The sequence below is a fragment of the Nicotiana attenuata genome, chromosome 12, assembly GCF_001879085.1.
Source record: "Nicotiana attenuata strain UT chromosome 12, NIATTr2, whole genome shotgun sequence".
Taxonomy (NCBI): Eukaryota; Viridiplantae; Streptophyta; class Magnoliopsida; order Solanales; family Solanaceae; genus Nicotiana; species Nicotiana attenuata.
In genome coordinates, this window is record NC_032000.1 from 52,708,419 (window position 1) to 52,733,474 (window position 25,056).

The following is a 25,056-nucleotide window of genomic DNA, read 5'->3' on the forward strand; positions in this document are numbered from 1 at the left end:
GTCTATGTTCTGAAATCACCTTAGGCAAGGCAATCTGTCTCACAACATTAAAAGTCATTCCAATCATTGGAGATAAGGAACCTATCAATTCTCGAAGCCTGCAAACAATTGTCTCCTTTAGACCAGGTATATTAAGCCCCTTGTAAAGGTAAATCAATAACATTTAGGTCCTGAATAATATGCCTTTGATCTTCTAGTACAATTCAGCCTCTCACTCTCAAACATAACAACATTTAAGTCACCTCCCACTACCCAGTGATCTTCCCAAAGTCCCCTTATTCCTACAATCTGACTCTACATTACTTCTCTCTCTGGATTGTTGCGTGGTCCATAGATTCCTGTGAAGCACCATCTGAACACTTTTGTGGTGCTTTCTAACATACAAGAGATGGAACAGGACCTACGGAGTGCATCTTATTTGACAGACTTTCTTTTGTCCCAAATCACCACAATCCCTCCCCTGGTACCACTTGCTTTTAACTCCACCCAATTAGCCCATCACATTGACCCCAAAGGCCTTGCATCTCTTGACCATAGTGAGTTTAGTCCATTTTGAGGTCACTATTAGGGATGGAGTATCAATTAACTGTGCGTTGGGACCTCCCACATACCATTAATGCTGCACTGTGGGTCGGGCTGGGCCCGGGACCGGACTGGGACCGCGGTCCAAATGGGCTAAACGGGCCTGGTGGGCCGGTCTCGGTGGGCCGGTCCCAAATGGTGCACAAGGCCTGTGGCGGGCCGGTCCAATTCAAGGAGCCCACGAGCCCGGGACCGGCAGGCGGGCCTGGGCCGGTTCAACCGGGCCTAACGGGCTCCAACGGCTATTTTTTTAAAAAAAAAATTTAAAAAAAAAGACCAACGGTCAGATTTTTAAAATCTAGCCGTTGGCCTTCAAAATTTATCCGTTGGCCACTTTAAAAAATAGCCATTTGGCCCCCAAACTTTATTTTAACCCCAAACTTTATATAATTATACTTTTATCCAATTCTCAACTATAAATACCCCCTCATTCTTTCATTTTTACTCACCAATTCATCGATCTCTCTCAATCTATATCTAATTTCTCTTCTATAATTGCTTATTTTATTATTGCAATTTCGTGAAAAAATGTGAAGTTGTTTAATTGAAGTATTCAAGTCTTCAAGTCTTCAACGATTTTCAATTTTCAAGAAGTTGTTCAGCAATTCGGTAAACTCGTTCCAACTCTTAAGAATATATTTTTGTGTGTTTTAGTTTGCATAATTGTAATTAATATGACATTTTCTTTGAAAAAAATATTTGGTGGTAAGGGAAAAGCTAAAATTGGTGAAAATAGTCGTCAACCTACTACCCTTCCCCCGGCTCCCCGACCCAGACCTGTTACCTGTCCTGCTGCTCCTATTATTTTTGATAGTGATAACCCTTGTTTTCAATTTTCTGATAGTGAATTTTGCCATAATGTTGCACCAAGTGAACAATTAAATGAAGAAGTTATGAATGCTCTTTATCCTAATCAAATTATCTTAGAAAATGATGAGGAAAATGAGGATGTAGATGAAACCCAACCGGATTTAGATGATACACCTACTAGTCCTGTTAATAACCCAACTGATGCCCTGCCCGACCCACCTGTAAAAACCTATACTTTTAATAGACAACATTCTAAACACCTAGAAACATCAATAGTTTGGAATTTTTTTACTCAAGTAAGAGAACAAAATAAGGCTAAGTGTAAAACTTGTGGGAAATGCTGGCGCATAAATGTACTAGAGACCGTAGCGGTACGGGTAGTTTGGCTAGGCACATACAAACACACCCTAGAGATAAAGTTAAATATTTACAAATGAAAGCGCAGCAAGAGGGGACAAGTGTAGATACTGCGGTTAACCCTAGTACAGGTTCAAATCTAGTTCAACCAGGAATTAACACTGTGACCGGTGGTATTTTATATTACGATCCTAATAAAGATCGTGAAGAATTAGCAAAGATGGTTACCGTTATGTGCTTACCCTATACTTTTCCTTCTAACCCTAATTTTGTGCATTATATTAGAAAAGTTTTTAATCCTACTTATAAAGGTTGGCCTCGCGCAACAGTTAAGAGCGATATTTATAAATATAAACATGAATATGAACAATATTTGCGGTATTTATTTACTCATATAACTAATCGGATTTCTATTACTACTGATATTGGTAGAAGTAATAATGACTGTGATTATCTAACTGTTACAAGTCATTGGATAGATGAGGAGTGGATAATGCAAAAACGCATTATTGCTTATAGAATAATTAATTCACGTCACACAGGTAAGTTTATTGCTAACACTGTTGCAGATATTTGTAGATATTTTTGCATTAGAGATAAAATAATGGCAATTTCTATGGATAATGCTTCTAGTAACACTAGTGCTATAGGCATACTTACAACAACACTAAATCCTGCATTTAGTAATTGTTTCCATGTGAGATGTATTTGTCATATTTACCATTTAATCGTCGGTGATGGTATGAGAATTTTAAATTTAGAAATTGAAAAGGTTAGAATGGCTCTTAATTGGCTTTTTTATTCAAACCGTAGAAGTAGACTTAGAGAGTATTTTAAAAAATGTGATGAATTTGGCCTTAGAGAAAGAAAGGTTCCTAAACCTTGTCCAACTAGATGGAATTATATGTACGAAAGTTTAGTAGTTGCATATGAATATAGAAACCCAATTAATGCAACGTTTAATGCTCGTGTTGGTGGTGAGGATGATGATGAAATCCTTACAAATCAAGATTGGACGAATGTTAAAATTCTTATAGATTTTTTAGAACATTTTCAAATTGCTACAAATGCATTTTCTGGGCAATATTATCCTACTATTTCAAACTATTTAGTTTATATTGCAGCACTATGTGATTTGTTTGTTGAATTTTCGGAGGGTGGGGAAATTTATAAACTTGCTATAAATGCAATGAAAGAAAAGTTTAAAAAATATTTTTTCCCTATCCCCCATTTATGGTGTTGCTGCATTGTTAAATCCTACAATGAAATTAGGAGGTCCTCACTTTTGGTACTCAAATATTTATAAGGCTTTAGATCTTTCAGTTGAGGAATTTTCTACACTTGCAGAGGCAAAAGCCTCAATTAAAATAAATGCTCAAACAATTTATAATGCTTATCAACAAGCCTCAGATCATGCTAGGCCAAATGTTCCAACCCCTACTTCGTCTAGTTCACAATCATCTAAAAGAGCTGCGGGCCTAAAAGCACTTAAATCTTGGACGGAGTTTAGGGGTTCTCAAGGTGATAATTTTGATGAGACTTCACATCTAAATGAGCTTCAAGTTTATTTGTCGCAGGGCCTTGAATAGGAGAATCCAGACGGCACCTTTGATCTTTTGGAATGGTGGAAGACAAGGGAAAAACATTTTCCGGTTCTTGCAAGGATGGCTCGGGATATTTTATCTATTCAAGCTTCAACAGTTGCATCAGAGAGCGCTTTCAGTCAAGCAAGACTTCAAATAGGTGATCATAGAGCGTCTATGAGGGAGAGCTTGGAAAAATCAGTACTATTCAGAGATTGGATCCGCTCGGAAAGAAGAAACTTTGGACTTGCAGAATCACAACCGCAGATAGACGAAGCTTATGAAGAAATGATAGCGGAACTTGCGGAGGATGCTGCTTCGCCCGGAAGCGGTGATGAACAAGCTTCTTTTCCGCCACCACCAACGGAACCTCCTCCGAACCTTGAAGGATTTATGAGATTTGTTAGAGATACAATGTAGATTATGGTGTAACTTGTACTTTGGCACATCTTCTTTAGTTTTTTTCCTTTTAATGGTGGTATTAGCATCTTGTTGTGCTCATTCCATTGGCGGGAAGAAGACTAAGAAAAATATGTCATTTTTGGTAATAAAAATTATAAGACATTCCCTTGAATATCTCTTTGCAATATTTTTTTGTCTTTAACTTGCAATTCTTTATAAGCTATAATATATATACATAATACACTATATATACTACAAGAAATTATATAAAGAAATATATATAATATATACTATATATATATATATATATACTATATATNNNNTATATATATATATATATATATATATATATATATATATATATATATATATATATATATATATATATATACTAACATACTATATATACTACAAAACATTACAAGAAATTATATTTGGAAATATATATACATAACATACTATATATAGTATAGTATACTATATACTATATATATATATATAGATATATATACTAACATACTATATATACTACAAAACATTACAAGATTTTTCAAAAGGAGGGCCCCACCCCCAATGACCATTGCCAACGGTCATATTGCACAAATAGTCTATTTTTTTATTTTTTTCAATTTACAAAACTAACCTTCTCTAAAACTATAAATACCCCCCTCCCTCTTCTTCATTTCAATACTCAATACTCATTTCTCAATCTAAATTTCTCTCAATCACTCAATCTCCAATTTTCAAGTCTCAATCTCAAATTTCAAGTTAAATCATACCTTTCGGAAAGAGTGCGCTTATTTGTTTCGCACCACTTTGAAGTGCTTGAAGAAAATGAAGAAGGCCAAATATTAAAGTGCAAGAACTGTGGAAGAGTTTTAAATTTTCGTTCAGGGTGTACCGCAGACATTTTAAGGAGGCATATAAAGTATTGTCTTGAGCGTATTTATCCGGAAATTCGTCTTTAAGATTTTTCGACAATTTGTGTTATTTTAAAATTATTAGACGTATTTATGTTTAATGTTTACTTTGTTATTAATTTATTATGCATGATAATTTAGTTTTACTATTGTTTTGTTATTTTACTTTTTCTTCAAGCACTTTAATAATTAGGTTTCTATATTATATATACCACATATATTTATATAGCCATGTATAAGAGCAATTTATATTAGTATATACATATATGGTTTACAAGAAATTGCCTTAAACAAAAAAGTTAAAAAAAAATAGCCTGAAAATAAAAAAAGCCCGTTAGGCCCGTATGGGTCCGCGAGCCCAGCCCATTTAGCCCAGGACCATGTGGGCTTAGGCCCGTCATGGGCTGGTTCCACCCGTTGAGCCCATGAAGCTCGGGACTGTGAAGCCCGGGACCGCTAAGCCCAGGCCTGTTTAGCCCGGCCCATTTAGGCCCGGGCCCGGCCCAGAATACAGCCTTACATACCATGTCGGTGGAAGGGCTTCACATACTGCCTGAGAAGAAAAGTCAGTGTCTGAGCTAGTTGCTGGAACCAAATCCAGTGTTGGCGAGTGCATGCAAAGTGGCATGTGGACTCTCTCTCGTGGGATCCCTTCATCAACTGCGTCTGAAGGGGAATTGTCTGAGCTCTGGTTTGCCAAAGCCATAGGGCAAGATTTTGCCGTGTTTTGTTCCTTCGAGAATGAGGGTTCAGCTGCCAGTTCTTTTAATTTTAAAGCATTTGGGTCGGGTTTAAGCCTAGCTACCCTCTAGATTATTTTCTCATTAAATAGCTTTGACTCCTTTGACTTCCTTGATATGGTCTTCCTATTAATTAGGCCTTTTTTGTAATATTCCTGATCTGCTCCTCGGCCCAATATCTCCTAATATTTAGCAACAATATTGAGATAACAAGCTACGATTGTAATTCGTGAACTATTGGTCATTTACTTATCCACATAGGGTAATTTATGCGCATCCGGTGTCTACACAAATTCAAATAATACACAAGACATTTTTGCAAACATGGTTTTCATTGAATCATAGTAGTAAATTTATACATAATTTCACTTTAAGTTAGCACTTGACCACGATAATTTAGGATTAAATCAACAAGTTCGGAATTAAATGTATAAAATGCGATTTATGTTCATAGAGAAATTGAAACTTATTCATAGTAGAACGACATTATTTCATGAGTATTTTGTTCATCTCACGTCATGTCTATAAATTCTTCATATTGCTCCAACAATTATTCTTTGTCGATCACAGAACTTCTAGAAGTACAATTAACTAATGCTTCCTCCATTCGACATCCAGCCTTTTAATTTTAATTTGCACAAAGCTGAGAAAAGATTTGAAACTTTAGATTATTTTACATTTGTTAGAGAAGTATATGCCTATAAGCATTTGGGTTTTCATTTTTATTTAATTAGAAAAATTATGTGAAAAAGGATAAAAAGTAGATGTCACAAACCTTATACTAAAATGTTGGAGCTCAAGAATGATGCTTCTATTTTTAAATATATAAAATTTACTTATTTGAAAGCTACATAAAAAATGAGAATGTGCATTAGGTTTATAATTTGGTTTGGTATTATGTTATTTTGATTCGATCTTTCAGTCTCATTTTTGGAACAAGAAAAAAACGCATCATATCGTAACCATACTATGTCTTGTTAGGTTCTTTTTATTTTTGGTTTGATTTTCAGTGCTTTAAATTTGTCATTTTCTGCTTCTAACTGGTATTATCTTCAATGCAGATTTGCCTATAAAGTTATACATATTGCGCATATAGTGTTTAGCACAATGTATTGAAATGCAAAACAGATTTCAGTAACCACAATTTAGATGTGATCATAAAGTTGCCAAGATTTAAGTATGCTTACTTACATGTAGGGGTGTTCATGGTTCGTTTTGGATCGATTTTTCCCTAAAAAGATCAAACCAAGTAGGTCGGTTTTTCAAATATTAGAACCAAAACAAACCAATTAAGTTGGTTTTTTCTTGATTCGGTTTATGTCGGGTTTTCGGTTTTCGGTTATTGTCGGTTTTTTCTTAAATATAAGACATACACTACCAAACACATATTCCGGAGATCATATTTTCAACGTAACACTATCAAATCAATTGCCCTTTGAGAAATCTATTATTTACCAAGAAATAGTGATGAATAATTTAAGGACTCAATTAAAAATATATTATTTTTGACACGAAATAGATTCTTACACTTAATAAAAGAAAACTACCAATCAAACTAGAATGTAAAGGTAAAACACTATACTAAAAGTGCAAACTATTAACATTCCATTAAATTTTTGAAACTTTGTATAAAAGTATACATATATATAGGTGTAATAATAAATTTGAAATAGCTACTCTTATAGTCGGTTGGTTCGGTTATTTTTCGGTTTTTTTCTGATTAAAACCAAAACCAAATCAAATTTGATTGGTTTTTAAAATTCAAAACCAAACCAAACCAAAAAGTATCGATTTTTTTGGTCGGTTTGGTTCGATTTTTTGGGTTTTTATGAACACCCCTACTTACATGAAACGAAACAATGTAGGTTCTTTTCTTACAACGATTTGCCTAATGAAAAAGGATTATTTAAACTACTCCAATATTTATCAAACAAAAGTATAAAACGAAAAAATTACCATCGTAATTGGCCACAAATTTACCCCTAATGTTATACTATCCGGTTAAATTTATCTCTACCATCAGCAAACTTTTAAAAATTACCTCTCAGTCCGTCGGGTGACCCATAATCTCCCAAATGATTTTAACTAAGTCACTTATTCTTATTCTTGATACACTATTTTCGAAATAGTTGGCATTTATCTGCTTTCTTAATTGAAAACAAAATAAGAGACAGAAATATTAAAATAATATAATGGTTAGTAAACAAAGTATAGTAAATTGAAGAATCTAAATTAAGTAGCTTGTCTAAATTCTAAAAGTATTTACAACACCCTAACTTTAATGACTTCATTGCACCAAAGGTATTGAGAATTTGCAAGTATTAGTGATAGAAGTTGAAGTTCCTTGGAGACTTTACATCATCGAATTCAACTTTGCTTTAATCAAATGCCTACGCATTGTGCACTAGTAAGTTAGTCAATTGAACTCTATACTAACCAGACAATAACAAAATATATTCAGATATACATTTATATACATGATGAACAACTGCATATAATACATAATAAATAGGCCTCTTGAATTCTATAGTGTGTATGTGATTGAAAAATAAATAAAATTTTAAAATAATTTCAAACACATTATCACAAGAAGAGAAGTGGATGCAATGATAACTAAAAATATTCATGAATAATTTATATAGTCTAGTATCTTTAGTATTCATATCCATAGTAACTTCTGAAAATAGTGGAGCAGGAAGAACAACAAGTAATTTAAATAAAAGGAAATTGGGAGATTCTAGATTACCTAACAGATCAAGAGGTAATTTTTAGAAGTTTACTGATGGTAGGGATAAATTTAGCTGGATAGTATAACGGTAGGAGTAAATTTGGCCGGATAGTATAACAGAGGTTAAATATAGACAATATTCGAAAATAGAGGATTATATTTGACCCTTTCCCCTTAATGGAGCACATGTTAGTATTTTTACTATAACCAAGGGATATAAGAACCATCAAAGATGCTTCACTCACTCCCAATTCGCACACCAACAAAAATGATAAAAATAACAAATAAACTAAATGACACTTTAGGTCACTAGAATTGAAACTAAACTAAACTAAACTAGTTATAACTACTAAAGCGAATATTGATTTGAAAGTGTCTGCGACTTCAATTGGTATGAAAGATAAGAGCTAAAGAACAAGAAAAAGGGGAGAGAAGGAAAATTTAGCTCTACGCAGTTACAAAAATAATACTAGATGTTAGAGGAGGGACTAAAGGTGCACTAATTTGGCCAAAAGAAAAAAGAGGACTATTAGTGCAACATGTCAGACAATAGGGATGACAATGAGTTTAAACACAAACAAGTTAGGATCTTTTCTCCTAATCAGATTACAAGAAGGCTTTTTGGTCAGCCAAACAAGTGAAAGCACATGCTAGCTAGTTTTCGGACTAGTAATTGAAAAATACTCAAATGTTTGCAAAGTCATTGAAAAATAGTCATTATTTTACTGAAACGCAAAAAGTTCCAACATAATACTAAATTATGGAGTTCCTGAATAGAAACTTCTAGCACATTATGTTGGAATTCAAGCACACGGAAAGTTCCAGCATAATAAGTTGGATCATGGAATCCCTGTGTATAAACTTCCAGCACATTATGAAATTTCATCACATTATGCTGCAACTCCAGCACATTATGCTCGAACTCTAGCATATTATATAGATTTTTTTTCGGATTTTTAAAGGAATTTTTTTTTTCCATATTTTATGAAAAATGATTAAATTTTGATTACTTTTGAAATTATGGCTAATCTAGCAATTTCTGATTTTTTTTTTCCGCCAAACGACGCGACATAAAAAAAAAATGCTAAATATTCACATAGACGAACAGACATTCCTAAATTGGAAGAAAAAGGGATTAGGGCTAAAATCAGTTCAGGGAGCTTACTGCGATGGACGAGAAGCAGAGGCGATGTGAATTGTCTTGTCGTGGGAGGAAACGAGAATTGGTAGAGGAAGAGGAGGGTTTGGATGAAGAAGAAGTTGATGATTCATATGATTCCAAGGAAAGTCACTACGCCTACGACTCCGATGATTCTGATTTTGAGCTTATTGACGGTACCAAGTTGGACCCCAAGGTCTGGGATCAGTATTACAGAGAATTGGATGAGAGCGAGGTTAGCTACTATTATTATTGCATGCTTTACTTTGTTAATATTCATTGACATTACGTTTAATTTTTCTTCAATAGGGTTTCGATATCTCTGTTTATCCCGGTGCTTCGTTTAACTCCTCAATTGTGCCACTAAAGAGTTACCTGACCGATCCCAAGAAAAAACAGAAACACACTAATCTGTGCAGCTTGGCAATTGAAGATTTCAATTCACAGAGCGTAAGTTCTTATCTTATTCTTTTTCTGGTTTAATGTGATTATGTATGAACGCTAATATTGATTGTAATTGATTTTTTTCTGGCTGTCTTCTTTTGTAGGCTAAAAAGTATGAGTTCATGGAAATTGTGACGGTAAACGCATCATTTGCTGGTGGGATGTGGTTTTATTTCACCTTTCAAGCCAGGGATACTGATGATACAACAAAGATCTTTCAAGCATTGGTGTGGGACGAAATTGGTGGAACCCCAAGTGTGGAATTTTGCAGGCTTAAGAAAGGTTAACTTTGTAGACTCTGCATCTTCTATCAGGGTGTATACAAACTTATGGTTTCTGATTTTTTGCTAATCTTACATTGAAGTTCTTTCTTTTAAGTTTCATATTTTCAAACAAGTCGTTTCCTGACAAAGAGGACTTCTTATTGTATTACACAGCTAAGAGCAGTTAATTCATTGAGCGATTGATTTGTATTTGTTGTTCAGTTTGCATATATCTGACACATGGGCAGAGAGAAGAATATCATATTACTTCAAAGTTCAAAACTTTACCTTTTCCTTTAAACATAAACCATATAACATACTAGCGTCAAGTTCCAACCCTTCTACTGTTTCTTTGTAACTGGAATATGGTTCAGGTAATTTCAGCCCGTTTATGGTAGAGCTCTCAACTTAAGTCATCGTCCATCCCACTTCTCCCTCATAATATAAGGATGATCTGAGTCATTAAACTTAATTATCCCTAACAAAATCATGATGGGCAAATTTCAAAATCTACTCTTCCCATCCATTAGTGTTTATAAAATTTTCTTCTCTCTAGTTTCCACTGCCAGCTCTCCTCCCATTCATTAGTGTCACTGACTTATAATGGGACATTGTTCAGAGGTTGACAAATGCATCGCCTTAGGATTTACCACTGTTCAGTATCCACTTGTGAAGTAGCTATCAACTTGTTGGCTTGGCTAGGATATGTTGCGGAGTTCCAAATATCCAAATGTTCTTACCAGAGAGGCAAAGATATTACGTCTTTGCTTCCATACAATTGCTAGTTTTACTAAGAGTTTGCTGATGCCTTTGGCTATTGTCTCCTGCTTGATGGAGGGTTTGAAACCCTTGATTATAACTGGATCCAAAAGTATTGGGAGGGCTAGCAGAAGACGTCCTTGAAGACTTACCAACATAAATACAAACGTCCTAGTTTTGATGCACATGTCCCAGATGTGTTTGGTTCGAAATCATGAGATAGTAACCATCGACCATACTCTCTGTTTGATTTTTGTTAGGTGGTTTGTTTTGGGTCTGTCTATTGGAAACAACATCTCTATCTCCATGAGATAGGGGTAAGGTCTACACTACCCTCCCCAGACCCCACTATGTGGGATTACACTAGGTCTGTTGTTGTTGTTGGTTTGTTGTGGGTTAGTATAGTGAAGGCCAAGGCATTTTGACCTTTTTGATCTATTACACAACTTTTAGTTTTAACACTTGGTGAGCTTTTGCTCTATGGGTTTGAGATTTTTTAATTTAGGTCTAGGTGCATGTGGACTTGTAGATGCACCTGTGCTTATGTAGCTTCTTCAGCAAGTTTCCACTATTTGAGCTGCATATAAATTATCTTATTACATCGTCGTTGCAACTTGTATCTTGTGCCAAAATAATGCGTATATTTTCCTGTTCAAGGTTTTCACCTTGTGAGGTTGGAATCGCTAGAATATTCTATATAGGCAAGTGATAATGAGAAAAATGATGCATTTAAGTTGTTTATAAGCCAATGTGCTTTACCTTTCCGTCTTATCTTGATTATTTCCTTTTGGCAGGTGATGGGGTACCTTCTCACTCCAGCGTTGATGCGGAAGCTGCACAATGAACCTTACAGCTAATTTTTGAGCTATTGGGCTCGTTTCGATCTTCTGTATTCATAGCTACTATTAGGAATGTTAACATATGTTCTACTGTTTCTAGCAAGAACTGGATAGAGAATCTTGTGGTGTTATGCTTCCAGTTTATTAGAAGTTTGGTATACTAACATATGTTTTACTTTACTAAGAAATTCAGAGAGAATGTTGTGGTGTTCCTTCTAGGTTATGTTCTGAAATGACACTCAACTAGAGTTGTTGACCAAACCTTTTGAAGCTGGTGGTTGTTTCACTTTTGGCTGATATTGTGATGGTATAGTATTTTATTTTTGTTCTGGTTTTCAAGATTAAACCTTCTCTTTTATCATCACGTATGTTATTGTTCTTTTGAGACTGGATGGTGGAGTGTGCTAAGTTGAAAACACCTGGTATTTATCTTGGGAAAGGTTGGTGTTGCTTAGAGGTTACAGTGGCAAAGTGATTAGCTTTGAAAATTAAATAGTGTATACAAAAAAGGATGTAAATTCTTCACTTCTTACTGTGATCCATAATTTCTTGGGTATAAGAACTTAGAATTTGAATGTCAATGGCTTATTAAGTCGATAAAATGCTTGTGTTGCCTGTTGCATGCCATATCTTATCTAGTGATGATATTTTATCCCAAACCATCCTCAAACTCCCTAACTTGATTTCTTTATATTTTAATGCACATGTGCTCTCTGTTTCTGGTAGGTCCTGTACTGAGGCAACACTTATGTGATGAAAAGAAAATGCCTAACTGAGGATGATAATGATGACGGAGAAGCAAGAAAAATCCTTAAGAGCATTGGAGAATCAGACATTTCAGTTGAAAGACGATGACTTACTGCTTCTTTTAAGATATGAATACTGAACACCTGGATACAGTTATTTCAATGAAAGGGAGTCCGCAAAAATGTTTTGTCTTTGTTCGTGTCAATGTAAAGGGAGAGGCAAACACATACTTGTCTTTGTTCGTATTGTTGAACTAAATCTTTACTTTTTTGTCAATCGAAATGATTTTCTTGTAAGATTTGAGTAGGGAACATCGAGATGCAGTTGTTTCAAAATAAAGGGAGAGGCTAATGTGTCCTTGTCTTTGTTCGTGTGCTTGAACTAGATCCTTATACTTGTATAGGGATAACTTGAATTGGAGTGAAGCTAGAATATTTCTGTTAGAAGACAAAGACTAGCTGAAAAATCTACTTCTTTTGACTCTTGTGCTGAAATGACACTCAATTAGAGTTGACCAGACTTTTTGAAGCTGGTAGTTTGTCTCACTTCTTATGGATATTGCAGTAGTAGTTTAGTTTTGTTCTAACTAGTTTTCAAGAGACAAGCTTCTCTTTTATTCATGATAGTCTTTAAACTCAGTTTTGCGTTCGGCCTCCACCTCATCACTATGGCACATCACATACGAATATTATAGCAGGTTTTTCCACTTTTACTTTTTCCTATTTGTCTCAAATTATTTGTCGTAATTTTTAAAAATAGTTGTCTCAAATTATATCATTTTAGAAGTTCAAGGCAAAATTAATTATTTTCTTCTCAATTTACTCTTAGCAGTAATTGTTCTTGAAGATGGAGATGGTACATAAAAAAAAAATATTCAATGAAGAGAGATTATCTATATCTATATCTATCTAAACTATATTAAAAGCATGAAGGCCCTTAGCGCAATGTCGTTCGCCTTTTTTACCCTTTAAAATTAGAGTTCACATTGGATAAAATAGTAATTTAAATATTTTCCTAATATGTAATAATGATCATTTAATTATTTTCCTAATATCTGGAACATTGAAATCAACTATAATTCTGATTATTAAAATTTTCCATAGTTGAATTATGTAGAGAACCTTCATATTTAGGATTCTAAAAGCAATTAAATTTTATTTTATATAGGTTTCCTTATTTAAATCACATTAATATTAAAGTTGTAGTAAATTATAATTTTTTTATTATTAAAACTTAGAAATTAAGTACTTATATTTGTACTACATTTTTTCCGTAGATTAGCACTACTTTAAAGCTACTAAAAATAGGTAAACATAAGTTATATATGACACAAAAGTATAATACTCATAGTATTTGGCAAAATTAAAAGTAACATCGAATTATTGGGCTCAAAAGGAAAAAAAAATTAAAAGAATACGCAGGAATATCCCTATTAAAGGGCATTATAAACGTTACCAATTTTAAATGACACCAAGGTTTAGTCACTCTCGGTTAAAGATTTCATTATTGTTTTAAGAGTGATTTTTTTGTGCCTTTTACCTTGTTTGTCTTCCATTGTTGATTGTTGCTTTAACTTGAAAAGAGTCTTGCTTTGAATTCTCTTTTATGTTCTTTTTAGTTTGCCATATGACAAGCTTGATATTTTCATTAAGTCTTAATAGTTGATTGTGATTCAAACTCTTTTATTGCTTATTAGTGCTTTTGCTTTTATTTATCATCTTCTTTTATGTTCTTAACTTGGTATTGTCTAACCTTTGTGTTTTCTTTATCCAAGTTTTAGGTTGTCAATTCTATATCTTAGAAGCTTTTGGATCTTGTAAAACTAACACAACAAAGTATATCGAGGTAGCTTACTATTTATTTTGTTCCTCGCCAAACGAGATATGAATTACGCCTTAGCATGTGAGTCTCTTAATCTTTTATATTTTTTTGTTTTATAGAATATTATGTAATATTTGGCAGTTTTTTCTTGGTTTAGTTTGTTGTTACTTTTGTTTTTGATGTTTTTGTAGGATTTTGGAATAATTATTTTCCGCTTAAGTCTTATTCTTTTTACCATCCAATTTATTTTTTTAGGATAGAAGATTATGTTGGTTAATACTTTGGTTTAAAAGATGATTTACGTTTGAGAAAATATCTAAATACTAACGTAGTCATATTATTTTATATTCATATATTGACATCAGTATTACACAATAATTCATATTATTAGACGTAAAGTTTATGTGCAACGCACGTACACTAAAAATAGTATCTTAAATATGAATAAAGATAAAATAGTCAAAAATCCCTTCTAATTAATGTTTCTTAAGGACCGTATAAAAGAGAAACATGACAGATAATTTAAGACAGAGGAAATTATTCAACAACAATATAGAGATCAAGTTACAAATGTCATTTATAGAGGTCGGCCATTTACTCATTCACAGAGAGTGAGGGGACTACATTTGTAGAGAACTATTGACCATTTACTCATCCCCAGAGAGTGAGAGGAAGCAAGGGAGAGAGGAACGAAGAGAGATTTAACTAATTTGCAATTTTTCTTTTAAAAAGAATGTCATTCTATTAATGAATAATGATCCAAATATACAGTTAGCTTTATCGTTTACCTTTCAATTTCAGTTGATTTATCTTGGTTAAGTGCATGGTTAACTGTATTTAGCAGTAGCGTGATTTCAGACATCTTTTGGTGAAGAAACAATCAAAATAATATAATAGAAATTGATTGTAAATTATTCTAAGCAAAAGAAGATTTTGTCCGTATATTTGACTTGTGATATAGTTGCTTATTTTGGTAACTCAAGGCAACTCTGTTAGTGAGAGCGTCTCTTGTATGCCATTTTCTGATTGATCTGCGCTGTCATTTTTGGACTTAGAAATGTTGTCTTCAGGCTCTTGTAGAAATGGTCTGAAGGTCAAAAGCAAGCCCAACAACTCAATCACATTGAGGACGAAGAAAACCAGCTGGTCACCTGCATTATAACATCACATTTCCAACATTTGGTTAGTTAAAAACAAAGATTAGGAGACTAATGGCTTTGATATCAAGGTATATTATATAACTTTTTCGACACTTTTCGGGGCTATTGATTTCGGTTAGATATGAACTTATATAATGGACGAACCAAACATATTCAATCTAGGAGTTTGTGATGTATGTAGCATAGAACTCTTATTTGTAGCCAAATATTTAGAAATTCTAAGAAATAAAAACAATATGATGCTAATTTCCTCTTTAGCATTTACTCACAATAGACATCTATAAGTAACTGGAACCACTACCATCCATCAGAATCTTTACCATTGGCAACTCATCTCATGTAATCAGCTAATCACTGCTTTATCTTGAAAGTCCTGTGTTACTTTTTTGATCATTAAGCCATATTCCATCTATTTATATGTTACATAGATGCTTGTTCAGATTGATTTATATCATGAATTTCTTTTGGCACTTGAATAGCAAACTCTTGAATTACGGTTTCACATTACAAGCTTAAATCCAATTTAACTTGTCTTCTTACCTGGCAAAATATCAGCATCTTGACGCCGTTGTGCCCAGGACAATCTGCATATATTGTAGAACATGATGTGATAATGAGAAATGATCTTGAATAGACATCTAGATTAGTGGACAGCAGATCATAAGTGCAAAACAAAAACAATTTATACAAGGTCTAAGTCGAGCAAACAACCAGAAACAGAAGTGCATTTAAGTATAGCACGTAAGCATTCACAACTGCTGATAACATCATAACATAGAACATCAGAGAATATTAGATATGAAAATCTACTCAAGCACACATTGCAACTTTCTAATTTGAATTGGCTTATTTAGCAAACTGAAATTAGAGCTAAAACTGCAAACGTATGACTGAAGGATCAAATATCGATGAAGGTAAAGAGAAGAGATTGTAGAAAAAAGTTGGAAACTTACAACGAACCCCCAGCTGCTGGGCCGATTGTCTTGAAAAAAGACATTGAACACATAGAAATGCCATTTGCAGCTCCTCTTTGCTCCTGGGCCTGAGATTAACAACTTTTGTCACACTCAACAAACTTCACACAATGAGCAAGAAGGTAGATATGAGAAAATGAACCTACCACAGCCCTGTTCTGCATAATTAGCAATCCAGTGGTGATCGATACCTGATTATGCATGAAAGTAACCACTTAGACCAAAATAGTCCATGCAAAAATCTATGAACCCCGTGGATTTGCAAAAGTAATCCAAAGGTAGTTGAACAAACACAAACTGACATTATGGCTAGCCTCTCACTCCTCTCAGAAAGGAACTATAACAAAAAAAAATATCTAGGTCAATACAAAAAATTTATGTTTCCAAGAAAATAAAATATTTTGTAAAAATCATGAGGTTCACTCATGAAAAAAAAGTAAAATGAGGACATAATGAGATTATTTCAACTTTTTAGCTGTTCAGATGTACAGTCAAAGCCATTAGATCGCTCTAACAGAGAGAATAACATCGGTATTTCAGTTAAACTAAATAACCCTCACATTTCGTCATGGACGTCGAGAGTTGGTATACAGCAACCTAACACATTCCACTTAGCTCCCATTAGTTAGTTAAATAACCCTATTTTCAGTCATGTACATCAGGAGTCAGTGAAAACCTACAGCATTCCAAGGTCCATTGATTAGCTAAATTCCATTTGACAGATCTTAAGCGTCTCGGCTGTAAACAACTGATGTTAATACACTTGTGGTTTCAGAATTTCCCCGAGTATGGTTCACTTGAGGGTTGGCTTCTTAAACAGAGCTGCTCGGTTGGTGTATAGAACTAAATCTTCGTTGATGGCGGTTTTTTCTTAAAGGATATTGTTGACCAAATGGGAAGAACTTTGTACAGGCCTACAGGGAACCTTAGTCATCAAGAGAAATAGGCAAAAGTTCTTTTATATCAACCACTGAAGAGACAGACAGTTATCCATTAACCTCTATGAAGCAGGATTTTGGCTTGAAAAGTCACATTTTAATCATCTCTGCTTGAGACTTGCTACAGAATTACCATAACACCTTTGATTCTCAATTTTAAAATTCTCTATCACAAATCCAACTAAGAGTCTAACAAGGCAAAAATAAAGTAATAGCTTCTCTCTCTTTCCTATATATCCTGCATTATTGGTAATGGTGAATATTCGTAGTGCTTGATGGGGACTAACTGTCGAACAAAAACATGTTAAATCCTAAAAGAAACTAATAAAAGTAACATTATGCCTAAATTTTTCGTAGGTCGCATTATTAAATTTTCAATCAATAATAATATTAGAAACTGAAGAACACAATGATTTGAGGAAAAGGCTTACCGAGAGCACATTTTTTAACATAGATGCGCAGTTAAGAGCTATGGATAGGCAGAAACCAGATAACAAAGCTATACACGGATAGCTTGCCAGCAATGGTATGCTTAATACCTGAAAGATGAATAAGTTCAATTCAAAACCAAGACAAATAAATGAAGTAAACAGAAGAGGAAATAAAAGGGAGATCACAGTTCTATTAGGGGCATACTGCGCCAACGCGAGAAATCATGACAGGCCCCACAATCCTTTCCACCAATGGGTAAGCAAATAGCTGGAAGAGTAACAAACCAACACCTGGTAGATCATGAAAGAGATTAATGCTCTTTATTAAATGCACTCCACACTATCCAATATCCAAAATCCAAGAAGTGAATTCTTGCGATGGAAACCATATTACTATTAGATTTAAAAGAATTTCGAGAAAATAAGCATGGGATTTAGTAATTGATTCTAGCACCTTAAGGCTAATATAATGGTTCAATTGACATCTTCGAGATTTCTTGAAGGAGAAAATGCTTAATCATCCGAATAACCTGACTAACCACATATGGCACATAATTCTTTTTCTGCAGAGATTCAAACTGTCTATATACCTGTGATGGCAAGAACTTGTCCAACATCAGTAGTTGTAAAGCTTAAACCCCCAAGGGTCCTTGGACTGACAGCCCACAATGAAAAAATCTGAAAAAATAGAACGATTATAAGTTATGCCCACACACAAATTTATATGGAAATAATCAAATTTGATGAGCGGGATACCATGTTAAGACCAAGGCATGACAGCTAAGTTCAAATTGACAATCTTTATAAAGTTATACTTCATTAATTGTAGAACGTGAGGCATTGAATGACCTTAGACTGCTTCAATCACAAACACTTTATCTTCTGATGAACTCACAAATTTGTAGTTGACCGTCAAGAAGCATATAAAACCAATTCATTGATTAAGTCTATCGACCATAAATTATTAAGCTCCCTAGAATGCTAGATAAACCAAACTATTACAGTATCCATATGACTTCAATTGCAGAAAAACAAGAAGATGAGCAAGAAATATTGAAGATGATCAGATGCACAATTTTGAATTCGTAACTAATCTTATGTGTCTGTCCGCTAATTCCAGATGTTGAGAGAAATTAGTCAAATGTAACTCCAAAGATTTTAACTATGTTATGTGGACACATTTACAGGTGCATATCTGAACAGTGGACTCATTTACTGGTACATATCAAAACATAGTACTGTGCGATTTTTTCCAATTTTTGGTATGTTTCTAAGATTTTCCACAAAGTACTTACACTCATATCACTCATTTGACATGGATACGTCAACACCAATAAAAGATCCATGTCACATATGTTTTTAAAGGTTTTCATAGGTGAGAACTTTAAGCACAAGTATATAATACTTGCAACCTTTTACATTTTAATTAAATGTAGTCGTAGATCAAGATTCTTTGTACATGAGAACTTCTTCTTTCACATTAGAACATGATTTGGAATGTGATAATAAGGTTGACATATCAAATTCTAATCAACATAAATTCAGAAGGAAAGGCAAAAATACCTCTAAATAGGCAATATCATGAAGCTGGAAAACACAATAGACAATAATAGCTGACACTAAGGGCCAATTCTTAAGAAGGCTTTTCTGGGAATTTGGGATTCTGCGTTCAGAGTGCTTCATGCTGTCAGACAAATATAAACCATTTGTAGTTCCTTCTGCAACATCATGGAGATGACTTTGATGTTCGTTTGTTTTGTTATGCTTGTGCAGTGTCTCCTGTAATGTGTTATAAGTTGTCAATCGCAGAAAATAGTCCAGGTATATTATTTTCCTCCAATGTTTTAGGTCAAGTTAGCTAGCTATGTTAGAAACTTTAGTTCATTCTGTTGATTGAAATAGATTATATCAAGCATCAGCATATACTTACTGTCACAAAATAACTTTAAAAAAGAATATGAAACAGATATAGGTGGCACTTAAAATCAGATGATAAAGTATCCAGAACATAAGTCATACCGGAAGCCAAAAGGAGACTACTGTCGCAACTAATGCAAATAGTGATATCATAAGACAAGGTAACAAATATGGGAATCTGCAATGGTAGAAACCACACATCAATTTCTAATTCACCAAGAGAGGAAAGAAATTGGAGAAAACAGATTGCACCAAACACAAAACTTTAGATATATGGTCAGTTGAGAGTAACAAAGGTACAGAACAGGCAAGGCATCGCATACCTCCCGAATAAGGATTCTTTCGAGAATACGCCAGGGTACTTTTCTGCAGGCTAGAATACAAAGTGTAAGTCGCAAATTATATTTGCAAAATAATAAAGATTATTCTACAAGGACGGAAAAGCAGAAACTTAAAGCTTCTATGAACTTCAGTTTCCAGTTCTGGACATGAGATAGAATGAAGCCAGCTTATTATTTTCCTGATCTACAGTTTGGACATAATTCAGCTGATTCGTGGCACTTAACCAACTGTTAAGTTAAAGCCACATACAGATATATTAGCTTAGCAATTTTTCTTTGGAAAACCACAGACTGATATCCGGTTTCATGGAAGACCGAGTTTAAAAGTAGTTTCCAATGAGAGATGTAAATGATTGTTTTTACTGACCAAAACCTTATTATTGTGACAAAATTCAAATGGAAGTAATAGAAACTTCTCTAAGGAATATGGTTTTTCAGTCGTCACTAGAGTAAATTAGACAAAGAATTATAGTAGGGGAACTATGTGTACCTGTGCAAGATAACCTCCAATAGCAGGACCAATAACCAAGCCAATGCCCCATGATGTGCTTACCTAAAATAGATGGATAATCATTGTTGTCTAGGCTTTCGAGATTACACAATGAAAACTGTCCTCAAGAAAAAATGGATACAAGATAGGGAGAGAAGCAACTCACAGCAGATATCCCCAAAGCATGGTATTCTTTTCGGCAAATTTCAGAAGCATATGCCTGGAAATTTGAAAGTGAAGAATACTATAAATTAAACAACTAGCTAACCGAAAAACTCCTGATATACATGCACGAATCTTTAATTATACGAACAGCAGAGAACAAGAGAAAAAACAAATTACAAGAAAACACTCACTGCTCTTTATAGAGAATCATGTTCTTATATGAGATTCTCGACTTTTTATATACATCTTCTCTGCTGGGGATTCATCAATAAATTATTAACTTCATGAAAAGATAGGTAACTAAACCAATAGTCTGTAGTTAAACCTATAGTACATTTTTAATTTTTTATATTGTGATAATGCATAGTAATAAACTCTACAAAACATCCTGACTTGTATAAGAAACCATCTTAAGTAGTTTTGTGGCACAAAGAGGAAGAGATGGATACTAGGAAATCAACTAGATTACGACATTATATTTTACCAAAGAGGACTATCAACTGAGAAGAACATGAACCCCTCTCCAGGATTAAATAAGATAGAAAAGAATATCTGTATTTTCATCAAATTCTCCTGTAAGTTAAAAGAGACTTGTATTTTAAACATGCAAACCAAGATGTCAATCCCAGAAAAAATATAGCGCTTATAACTTATACAAACTTTTTTTATCAAGTAGAAATGAAGGCCTACCCTCATAGTGCCAATTATTCCACACATGCTACCCATGAGAAACCTCAAAATAATAGCCATCCAAAAGTTCGTACTAAGGCCAAAGAGTGCATTGAAGATAACCCTGCAGTTGATTTATTAAAGAAAATTTGAGTGAAATGAAAATAAATTGAATTGAGCTAATATTTACTGAAGAAAACCTTATACACCATGACAGTAGTAAAACAGCACTACTAACACTGTAATTGTCCCGATAATGACAACTGGCTTTCGACCATAACGATCAGCAATCACTCCCCAAAGAATAGATGTCAAAGCTCTTCCCAACATGAATGAAGAACCTTCAAGAAATCTAGAAATATAAGATATGAATTCTGAAAACTCATGTAGTCAGAAGCACCGAGGAAATGAAGCTAACCTACAAATCCAGCGTAGTAACTGATATCTTCCTCCCTATCCGCAATGTGAAAATCTCTGACCTACAGGAATCAAATGTTGATATTGGCATAACCATAATCTAGATGCCAAGTAGGTGGAAAATAGAAAAGTAACCAAGAAGAACGGAGCTTTCTTATGGATAAGAAGAGAGAGAGTCTCAATTAAGATATAAATGGTTTCACTAGAGGCCATCACCAGAGTTGAAGGGCATGAGTGACAACTGAATCTCGGTAAATACTGAAATGAGATATCATATGTAAAGATTTATCCATAGTGCAAGTTTAAATTATAGGCACTGTCACAAAAATTGAACAAACAATATTGCAGTGGCTCAAAGAAGTTGGAGGGTTTTATGGGAAATCACACATTTATCTCTCCAACACAAACTTCTGCATCAGTTACGCACATGAATTTGGCTATTTGACACAAAAAGAGACAAACTTTATGGTTGATGATTTATAAACCTTAAGGTTGATGACACAACCCAACATGGGAAATGATTGACCAAACTACTTTTAGTACATGAATGAAAACAAATATTATATGGCGTATCATATAAAAAGAACCAAGAAATGTAAGAGCAAGTCTTCAACTTAGTATTTACCATAAAATAGAGGAAAGGGAACAGAGATGATATTGGCAAAGCTGCAAAAGGTATTAGAAACAAAGTAGGTTAGTGAAAAACTCCTAAAGAATAGAAGTAGCCTGGGAAAAATTTAAGCTTCACAATTTCTTTCAACTGACAATATGTTTATGCGAGACAAAGCTAATGCTAGGATAATAAAATGTCACTAGTATAAGCAGAACATGTTTAAAATTGGTACATGTATCCCTTCAGAAGCTCCAAAACATTTCATCTTAGTCCAAAATCTCTACCAATTGAGGACGAAGATGATCAACAAATTTTAACAGATTATGCACTAAGGGATGTACAAATATGCATGTTATTCCATGAGTTATTATATTTCATCTTTGTACGTCTTATAAACAAGATGATATACTTCTTTATGTAACATTCTACCACCTGTATAATAATGATATTCGAAGCTAGCTTGCGCGCACCTCAATTATTTCGTCTGATCACTGTTACTTTCATCGCTAGCAGAGGTACCAGGTAACTCTATCCACCAACACTTAAATATATTGGAAGAAATCACCTAACCTTTTCATTTCAAGCTTATATTATAGCCAGGCACGCTGTATTGCATATTTCTGACCCTAATATCTAATCAATTGGTTTTGTGCTAAACTCAGTTTATGTTTTGGGGGNNGGTTAAGGACCGTCTTTCATTTCGGAAATTGGTCAGTTCATTTATACACATTCATTATAAAAAGAAGTTTCAATTTACAACTACTAAAAGTAGATACAGCTTTTTGTCATTGATGGTTCTCAGCTTACGTTTTCCAGGATGGACCTTTTTAATTCTCTTCAGGGAACCTCTGCTGAACTAAATAGAGTATGTAGCTAGTTTAACAAAAGCAAACGTGACAGTGTAAAAAGTTTACATTATCGATCGGGCTATTGAACATGGGTCAGAAGTGAATTACGAGTCGGATCACTCTGCGGATCAAAGGAAATCCCTTTGCATGTAATGATGAGTATTAACATTAACATCTCGTAGCAGGTTAGTTACTATTTTCACAAGATTACCTACTAATATCTATCATAAAACCTTTGCCTGTAAGGCTGTAAATATCTTTTAAGCGCGCAGCTAGCATAAAATATTTTGTTAGTCAGTGCGTGTAACTATCTTTAGACCAGTGCCTTTGATGATAGCGTTTAGAATCCATCCCCCAAGCACATGAAAGAATGATAGTGTTAAATATAATAAAGAAAGATAAAAGAGCAACAAAGGCCAAAAATTGGAGAAAACGATGTGCCCATGTGGACGTCTGACGAATCCAAAAGCAGGTTAAGTTTTAAAAAGTAACGACAAAACGGGGATAAAGACTTTTTTAAGAGAAACGTGGGACACCAAAATCTTAAGAAAGCAATATGTACTGTAGTTGGGTACACGTTACTTTAAATATAAAAACAATGACTGATGAATAGTGCATATTGATAAGTACGTCGTAGAATTTTAATATTTTTCTTTAATCACAATTCACAGCACGGAAGCTCCAATAATTTATGTTCTGACTAATTGTTCTGTGAATTTAGTAATTTATGTCCTTATTATTTAAAAGCTTTGATTCCCTCTTTCGTGTTATCGCCTTACATCAAACGTGTAAAGAGTAACTTTCGATATAACAACGAAAATCAAATATTAACAGAAGCAAAAAATATTATACTGCGTAAATCTTAATATAAGGAAAGATTTAGTGCAACGGCAAATCAGGTTCAAATTTTACTCTAGCTCACAAGTTTAATCTCTGGTGTGATAGTATAAATTATTGGAGACTGTTCGTATCGCACTATGACTTTAAAAGGCTGAAACAGTCGTCTTTGACTATGGTGGTCATTTTCATAATTCATAAATTAAGAGAAAAGGAAATTGACGTTTCAACCCTTGAAATCCAATTCCCCCAAATTCTCAACAAATGTCTCCTTACTAAGCGCTTTTCATGATAAGAATTTTCAAGTCATCAATTTTTAGCAAGAAAATGACCAGACAAACATAAAAAATTCCTTCAAATTTAAAAAGAAAAAAAAAATCATAAATTCTAGAGAGAGAGAGAGAGTTGACCAGCGCATAAAGTGACGATGGAGATGTAGAAGACGGCCTTAACAGGAATGCTGGAATCGAAGCGTTTAAGCAGATCAACTTTACAACCAGGACAATCCTCAAAATACTCATATTTTTCTTCTTCTTCTCGCTTCTGCAACAATGGCTCTCTGTTCTCTCCCATTTCCCTTAATTTCTCTGATTAAATCTTCGTCGTCTTCCTTTTCTTCTTCAGAATTTTTGGCATCACTTGAGCTGATTAATATATATATATATATATATATATATAGAACCATTGAGCGTATGCTGTGGTAGCTCGCACCCGCGTAAAGTAATTGAAAATTCAGAGTGGGTGGAAATGTCTCTGTCGATACTTTATGCGATTGTTTAGGTCATGAACAATGCATGTGATAAATGACGCCGTACTGTTTGCCCTGTATTTTGGCCTAAGACAATCTCGAATTGATTCTCTCATCAGCTTGACTAATCTTCAGATGTTAGTAAGGGATAATTTGGTACTTACACATACTATATAACTAGGATTATAATAAGAACTTTTTGTGTAGATTATATCAAAAGGATTGGGCAGTGATTAATAACGAGGAGATTTTTTATATACTATAAAGTTGCTTTAAAAAATTATTTTTTGTCTTTAAATACCATTATTGCTTAATATAGCCCACCAAAACACTGTATTAATTATGCGAAGATAG

General features: G+C 34.0%; 2 protein-coding genes across 2 annotated transcripts; one reads left to right on the top strand and one right to left on the bottom strand.

Moving 5' to 3' along the window:
* LOC109235787 lies at window positions 9,217-12,690 on the top strand. The gene is made up of 5 exons (XM_019402038.1): window positions 9,217-9,516; window positions 9,591-9,731; window positions 9,830-10,007; window positions 11,542-11,893; window positions 12,313-12,690. The coding sequence occupies exons 1-4, from the start codon at window positions 9,292-9,294 to the stop codon at window positions 11,589-11,591; spliced, it is 594 nt and encodes a 197-aa protein (XP_019257583.1). The 5' UTR covers window positions 9,217-9,291; the 3' UTR covers window positions 11,592-11,893; window positions 12,313-12,690.
* On the bottom strand, window positions 15,018-24,686 carry LOC109235788 (protein ZINC INDUCED FACILITATOR-LIKE 1-like). The gene is made up of 17 exons (XM_019402040.1): window positions 24,365-24,686; window positions 22,282-22,322; window positions 21,658-21,718; window positions 21,478-21,580; window positions 21,261-21,363; window positions 20,572-20,625; window positions 20,406-20,468; window positions 19,898-19,947; window positions 19,677-19,752; window positions 19,221-19,436; window positions 18,248-18,335; window positions 17,863-17,948; window positions 17,658-17,765; window positions 16,435-16,479; window positions 16,268-16,356; window positions 15,855-15,898; window positions 15,018-15,305 (listed from the first exon to the last, which is right to left on the bottom strand). The coding sequence occupies exons 1-17, from the start codon at window positions 24,525-24,527 to the stop codon at window positions 15,133-15,135; spliced, it is 1,563 nt and encodes a 520-aa protein (XP_019257585.1). The 5' UTR covers window positions 24,528-24,686; the 3' UTR covers window positions 15,018-15,132.

Bases quoted from the DNA above. Each gene is read 5' to 3' on its own strand.
- LOC109235787 (XM_019402038.1), top strand. From the start codon at position 9,292: ATGGACGAGAAGCAGAGGCGATGTGAATTGTCTTGTCGTGGGAGGAAA. The intron at 9,517-9,590 runs GTTAGCTACTAT...TTTCTTCAATAG, and splicing joins GAGAATTGGATGAGAGCGAG to GGTTTCGATATCTCTGTTTA. The intron at 9,732-9,829 runs GTAAGTTCTTAT...CTTCTTTTGTAG, and splicing joins AAGATTTCAATTCACAGAGC to GCTAAAAAGTATGAGTTCAT.
- LOC109235788 (XM_019402040.1), bottom strand. From the start codon at position 24,527: ATGGGAGAGAACAGAGAGCCATTGTTGCAGAAGCGAGAAGAAGAAGAA. The intron at 21,719-22,281 runs GTAAATACTAAG...TGATTCCTGTAG, and splicing joins TCCCTTTCCTCTATTTTATG to GTCAGAGATTTTCACATTGC. The intron at 16,480-17,657 runs GTAAGCCTTTTC...ATGCATAATCAG, and splicing joins TGTTAAAAAATGTGCTCTCG to GTATCGATCACCACTGGATT.